The following is a 7,836-nucleotide window of genomic DNA, read 5'->3' on the forward strand; positions in this document are numbered from 1 at the left end:
ATTGATATGGTTCCAATATTTATGTGTATTTTTAGATATTCATGTAGTGATTTTTTAATCCAAAAATACAATCCTTCAAAATAGATCAGAACATATTTACCATGATTTAATTTCCACCATAATTTAAGGAATTCTTTAGATAAAAATGTGGATAGATATAACATTTAATAAATATTAATTAAACATATTGATTCTACATTTAACAAAACTTGCCATTCTATCTTTCTTACGTTATTCCTCATACCTACACATTACTGCTCACACTTACACATCTCCCTTGGGTTATAGTGCCCCTCATGAGGGAGATGTTGTCTTTTACTTTACATTTAGAAATAATAAAATAATACTTACATTAACGAATTAAAAAATAGCACTTTCTTACATTATTCCTCACACTTACACATTTCCCTATATTGGGCTATAGTGCACCTCATGAGGGAGATGTTGTCTTTTAATTTACATTTAGAAATAATAAAATAATACTTACATTAACAAACTAAAAAGTAGCACTGAAAAGAAATGTGAGCAATACTTAATTTTCACCTTAATTTTACATGAATTAAGATGGGGTTAGAAAATTAATTTACTTTTCAATATGAGGGAGAATTTTAAGTTCTTTATTTTATTCTTTTACTTTTACTTTTACTTTTTTATTTGGACTGAGTCAAAATGTTAAACGTTAGAACATCCACCCCCCTAATGTTAAATGTTAGAACATACCCCCCGCTAATGTTAAACATTAGAACATCACCCCCCTACTAGAGAGTGAACATCTCCCCCTACTAGAGAGTGTCCTAAAGTTAAACATTAGAACATCTCCCCCCTACTAGAGAGTGAACATCTCAAAAAATATTTTATTAATTTAAATTAAAAATTTCTTATATTTTTATTTTTCATTGTGAGGGATAACTAAAGGGCCTAATACAACCATCAGAGAGTCAGAAGAGAACAGTGAGTTCGCAATAACTTCTAGATCCATTTGGTTTTCTTTGACCCTCCATCTACTGAATGTATGAATAAAATGTTTTAGGGATCAATCACATTTCTTCTATTTTGTCTTAATTTTTCTATTATTAGTAATGAATTCAAATACAATATTTAAAAAATATAAATAACAAACAAACAAACAAAAATTTAATATGAGTCTTATATATGGGGAGAGATTTTATTCTATGAATAGTTTCTTTCTAATTCAAAATGCACAATTTTGTAATTCTTTTAATACTTAATATAGAGTTCACATGTAACATTATAAAAAATATTAGTAAAACACACATATTTATATAGAGAGAAAAAGATAGATACATATATAGAGAGAGTGAGGTAGCCCACATATGTATCAACATTTTAATGTGAGAATGTGAAACACAAAGAAAATATTTGAAAGTCATCTATGTATATATTATATAAAATAAGTGAAAAAAGAACAAAAAAAATATTATAGTTAAAACATTTTTTTAGTGTGTTCTTGAAAACCAACATAAATCCATCTTAACTCCAAATCTATCAACATTTAATAGAACAAGAGCTAATATAGATCTATGCTATTTTATAAAAACATTGTACAAGTATTGTTGTTCATGTTTTCTATTCATTTCATAAGTGTAAAGTTTGTAAGGAAAAATCATATGTTTAATGATGTCATGAAATTCCAAAATAACCTTGTAATTGATTTATAATCCAGAAGATCTTTTGGGTGGACAATGCACCCACCCTAATGATGGGTGGAGTCTCAACTTTCTAATGGATCCTAAATCCATTACATAAGATATTTCAAAAAATTTCCACAAGATGAAAATTTGTGAAAATATTTACTCTCTTATTAATAAATTTAATGGTTAAGAGTATGTGTTTCCTCTTAAGATGTCACACACTCAAATAAGGGGGTGTCATAGGGAGGAGGGTGCCTTGTCGATAAAACAAGATGTTGTCATAAATTAAAATTTTCATGACTTTAATAATAATTTATTAATATTATTATATATTATTATTATCTTATTTATCCACCTAAATGGTATAATAACCATTCATTAGTGCCAAAATAAATTCAGAAGTCGACAAATTCAAACAATTGTTTTCCAGATTTATGGTAGTTCACCCACGCTAATGATGGGTGAAGTGTCCATTTGATGGATTATAAAGCAGTTGTCTATAATGCGACTTTTTGGAAGCTTTTCCTGGTCAAAATCTGGCAGCAATTTATTGGAATCGCAAGTTTGATAGCTAGTTTCTGCACAATCAAAGCGTCCCAGGGGTTTTTTAGGGTGCTGAATCCAAATATGCAGTTAAAAAACCATTTTAAATAATACAAATCAAGATTTAACCTCAATTTTTTCTAGGGGATTCCGTCACCGGAATCTCCAAAAAGTCGCATTATAGACAACTCCCATTATAAATCCATTAGAGAGTTATTCCAAAAATCTTCTAGATAACAAACAATTGTGAAAAACTTCATCTTGTTAATAATATGTTTAATGGTTAAGAATATATGTTTCCTATTAAGATGTCACATTTTCAAATAAGTTAAAATATAAAGAGGGTTAGAGTATGTACGACTTTATAAAACTTCTATGTATGTATACGGAGGTTGGTCTTTTGTGCCACAAACAAGGGGATGTCATAGAGATTGTCTCACAATCAAAGAGTTTACCATACACCAACTTGACCATGACCTTCCAAATAGTTGTTTATTATTATTATTATTATTATTATTATCCTTGTTCAACCAAATTGTATAATAACCATTGACTAAGACAAGGTGAGTGAATAAGTGGGCGAATTCAAATTTAAATTATTTTTTTCCTAGTAAGTGAAAAATTCAACTTATTTAAAAAATGTCCATAGTTATTTCAATAAATTGTTGACATAACTCTTAAATTGTTAAAAAAAAAAAATATTTAAAATAAATAAAAACAAACCGTACTCCTGAGCCGCTAGAGAAGAAAAAATAAAATCACATAGAATACCCAAAAAGATAAATATATCAATCTCATTAAGAACAATTGGTCCACATAAAATAAACATTCATCTTATTAATATTTAAAAAATAAAAAAATTCACACATAACAAATCATACTCCGAGCCCACTCTAGAATAAACGGTTATCTTATTAATATTTAAAAATAAAAAAATTGACCAAGAACAAATTATACTCCGAGCCCACTCTAGTTACAAAGATAAGACCACCTAAAAGACAGAAAAAATAAATATCTCAATTTAATTTAAAATAATTTGTCCACAATATGAATGTTCAACATATTAATATTAAAAAAAAAAAAATTTATCCATTTGAATTCAAAGGGATAGAGTTAGTACAATTATAAATATAATACTAACTAGTAGAGTTTAAGTTTATGTGATTTTTTGGCGAAGATCACATGAGACATTATTTGTCGACGCCAACCAGTGTGGTTCATCGTCAGAACAAGTTGAAGAAACAGATCCAGCTTAGCAAGTTAAATAGACAGAGCAGAGCCTCAACCGGGTAAGGAGACCAACAGCTACTTTTGACTAGGTACCCAGGTCAAAACCTTTTTTAATAATTAAACGGGAAAAAAAACAAAGAGAACCAAAAAAAAATATAATATTCACTGGCTGGCTCGAGTGAGAGGCAAATTCAATGTTTCATGTTCAATCGCATTGAATTGAAGTTATTGAAGTAATATTCTCATTGTACTGAGATAAAAGAGGAAGCGAAAAATGACGGGAGAGAATTCTATAATGGTGCACCCTTTTTCAGATCTGTCCCAGGTAAGGACTCTATGTTTTGCTTGTTATCTAAAGCAATACTTCACATATTGCTTCATATATCAGGTGCACGTAAAGGGGAAGGCTGACTACCGGGAAGTTCGAAGAGCGATAATGGAACTTCTCAGGGATGTATCACCTACTTATATTATAGCATGTTTATGTGATTTGGTTTACATTATTGCACCCTTTGGTCAACAGCCAAGGCACATATTCACGATAGCTCTCATGGGTTTGGCTGAATTGAACCCAAAATTTTCTCATGATAATGGCGGAAGGAGATTGGCGGCAAATTTGTTCAGTGACCTAATACTTTCAGGAGCATTCCCTGTAAACAACGTCTTGTTGGGTATTCTAGTCGATATTTTTGAATTTAGAGTTGAAGAGTTAAGTGAAGAATTGCAGCAAGTGGCAGTGAGATTCGATTCTGAGCGGTTAAAAGAGTTGAAAACATTCATTCTAAAACAGATAAAATCTCGTCATTTCTGCACTGCTACCGCTATTATAAAGCGAGTAGGGTTTGCTTGCAAGGACTTTCTTGAGCCTATTGTTGCCGCTGGCCAGATTCAAGTAGCAGAAGCATGGACTACTTTCAACCTCACTGAGAGTGATATGATTTCTTGCTTTGTAATGTGTTGTCGCAGGCGGAATTTGTTGAAAGTTGCAGTGAACATGGTATACAAGAATAAGCTGTCATCAGAATTTCCGGATGTTATTTATGAGTTCAAAGATAGAAAGATGACGAAGTTCGCCGAGAGGGGACGGTGGCATGAGGCATACTCTGCGGGTACTGTGAAAAAGAATGATGATAAAAATGGCAACGTTCAGAGAAGGCTTTTCCAACGCCTGCAAAAATTGGCGCTGGATATAGGCGGTGCAGAATTAGATCAGTTACTTGAACGGCGCTCATTGAAGGAGGAGACTGGTTCTCTGAAATTACAAGACATAGGGTTTTCAGAAAATGATGTTATAGTGATTAATACAGAATCAACACTGGGCGAGGCTTTAAGGCATTTTTCTCAGGATGAAGTTGATGTTATTGGGATAGATACTGAGTGGGCTAAGGGTGAAGTTTCCCTATTACAGATTGCTACAGCCAAAAAAGTGCTGATATTTGACATGATCAATTTGTTTAACACACAACCAAGTGCACTGGATATGTGCCTTAAAGCTGTGTTTCATTCTTCCAGTATTTTGAAGCTGGGGTATTCATTGGAACTTGACCTGAAGCAGCTTTTCGGATCCTATGGAGAGCTGGAATGCTTTCAGTACTGTGAAGGACCTACATTAGACCTGCAAGAGGCTTTTGCATCAGTTGAAGGAGGGCTTTCAGGCCTTGCAAAGACCATATTGGGAGGCTATTTGAGCAAAAGTATGCAGTTCAGTGACTGGGGGCTGCGTCCCTTGAGCGATAGTCAGCTACATTATGCTGCCCTTGATGCAGCTGTTCTCGTTGCCATATACCAAAAAGAATGCAGAAACCCTTCATTATCATTATCTGCGGGAAGTAAGAAACATATGGAAACACTGGAAGAACCAACGCCGGCATCATCCACTGGAAGTACAGGGAAACCGATCGAAACATTGGATTAGAAATCCCATATGAAAAGTATTATTTTCGAGTAAAAATGCTTCTGAAGTCCATCCAGAATCAAAACGCAGTTTTAGCTACTCCTTACATGGACAGAGATTAGTAGATAACTATGTGTTACAAAGTTATCTGGTTTATATCCGAAAGTACGTTGTCTACACAAGTACCGCAGGTTATTACTGATTTATCAGGTTTATGATTATTGCTACACAGGTTATTGCTTTCTATGTATGAATTAGAATTGAAATGAATGAGAACTGTGTGAAGTTGTATCAAAACAAGTAGGCTAACTAGTCCAAACAGTTGGATCTTTTATGTTTTGTTTTCATAGCCGAAGAATTAGCCTACACAGGTTCTTTCTTTTTATGTATGAAGGATTGAAAATTGGAATTGAAATGAATGACTACTTTGTGAAGTTGTATCAGGACAAGTAGGCTAATTAGTCTAACAGTTGGATCTTTTAATTTTTGTTTTAGTAGCAGAAGAACCAGAAGGATAGCTACGCAGGAACAATTGAAAATTGGAATTGAAATGAATAAGCTCTTTGTGAAGTTGAATTAGAACAAGTAGGCTAACTAGTTTGACAGTTAGATCTTTTATTTTTTATTTGTGTAGTAGAAGAATTAGAATTTTTTGGGACCCTGACAGTATGTGGTTTTAGGTTTTTATATGTGTATAAACATATTTTAAATAACTGCTTAGTCTAAATCTGGCAATACAATTTCAAGATTTTTTGTTGCTTAAAATAATTTTTTGAATGCATAAATGGATTCAGCACTCCAAAAAAACCTATGGAGCACTCTAATTATCTAGATTAAACCATTTAAACTCAACTTTTTAAGGCTTTCTATCTGATTTTAACTAAAATTAACTAGAAAACATCTAGTGAAAAAAGGAATTTAGTCTATGAAATAGATTACCCTTTAAACAACTATCATTTCATACTAATATTTTGTTACAAATAAATAGTTAAACTGCTAAATACTTCTATTATTTTATAGATATCAGTCTTTAGGATTAATCACATCGTTAGAATTTGGTCTTAGATCTAATTGGGAACACTGATATCTATATTATAAATCACAAAAGTCTTAGATCTAAAATTATATTATTATTTTAATTATAGATTTATTTATGATATTTTATTAATATAATTTTTTGTTTACATTGGTACATATTTATAGAAATATTTTCTTTTAATTATATATTTATGTAAGATTTTTAACTTAATTTTAACATTTAAATATTATTATGGAAAAAATTATATTTTTATATATTTTTAATTTTTAAAAATATAAAAAAAAATGTTTTAAATTTTTTTATTTATTTAATTTTTTATATAATCTATTCGAAAATACAGGATCAAAATGTTTTACTCACAAAAGCCTCCAAAAACTAAATTATAAACAAATTTATTTTAAATTTTTTATATATTTAATGTATCTGAAATACCGGATCAAAAATGTTTTACAGCAAAAGCCCCACCCACCCCCCTCTTATTTTTATTTTATTTAAATTATTTTTTAATTTTTTAAATAATTTGTAAAAATATTATAATTATTAAAAATTTTATTATATCTATTTTCCATAAACTAGTTACCAACTTTATCAGATTAAAAATATTTTATTCCCAAAAGCCAAAAAAAATATTTTTATTTTATTTAAATTAATTTTTAATTTTTTAAATAATATGTACAAATATTATAATTACATCTTTATCATGTTCAATTTCTCATTTTTATAGGGGAATAGCACAAGATTTGAATCCAAGACTTTCGGTTGGTGAGACTTTATTTCCACGGCCAATTTTAAATTTATTTTATTATATTTATTTTTCATAAATTGGTTACCAATTTGATGAGAGGGTTAGTGCCTTGTAAGAATTAGAAAATCCTAGTAAAGTTCATTGCCAACCGGAAAAATGTTTATAGATGTATGTAAATTATAAATGTATTTCAAATTTAAAGTAAATTCGTTTTTTTATTTTTGAGATAATACTATTTTTCTTCACAAATCATTATCAATAAATGAAATAAATTAAATATATTTATTCCAATTCAATTAAACTTATATCTAAATATGATTAAGGTTTTTCTTTTAATTTATTAAAATTTAAATAAAATATATATAAATTTTAAAATAAACATATATATATATATAATTAAAATTTCAAAAAATATTATTATTTACAGGTCAAATTTGAATATTTTCATATCGCAAAATCACTTTTAAATGGTAATAAATAAATGTGGTAAATATATAATAATAATTTACTTTAATTATTTGTTTTTTAGTTAAAATTTGGCAATACTCCCCTACTAGGGTTGTAGTTATGCCACCTGCTCGGGTAATTTTTGCCACTACTAGCTAGAGCTATGTGGGAATGTCGTTGATGTTTCTAGGTTTCCATCTAGTGGTTGATCTTAATTGTTCTAGCATGGCAAGCTTAAGAAGTAACTCTACCTCACATGGAGGTAAGCAAAGGAGATTTGTGTGGG

The 7,836-nt window shown here is 29.9% G+C and overlaps 1 protein-coding gene across 1 annotated transcript; it reads left to right on the forward strand.

The window, feature by feature from the left end:
- Window positions 1-3,699: 3,699 nt before the first annotated feature.
- LOC149221286 (uncharacterized) lies at window positions 3,700-5,340 on the forward strand. The gene has a single exon (XM_089387350.1). The coding sequence runs from the start codon at window positions 3,700-3,702 to the stop codon at window positions 5,338-5,340; it is 1,641 nt and encodes a 546-aa protein (XP_089243476.1).
- Window positions 5,341-7,836: the final 2,496 nt, after the last annotated feature.

Source organism: Pinus tabuliformis, chromosome Q, assembly GCF_031772625.1.
Source record: "Pinus tabuliformis cultivar Carrire ecotype Pingquan chromosome Q, CPIR1, whole genome shotgun sequence".
In the NCBI taxonomy this organism is placed as follows: Eukaryota; Viridiplantae; Streptophyta; class Pinopsida; order Pinales; family Pinaceae; genus Pinus; species Pinus tabuliformis.

Bases quoted from the DNA above. Each gene is read 5' to 3' on its own strand.
- LOC149221286 (XM_089387350.1), top strand. From the start codon at position 3,700: ATGACGGGAGAGAATTCTATAATGGTGCACCCTTTTTCAGATCTGTCC.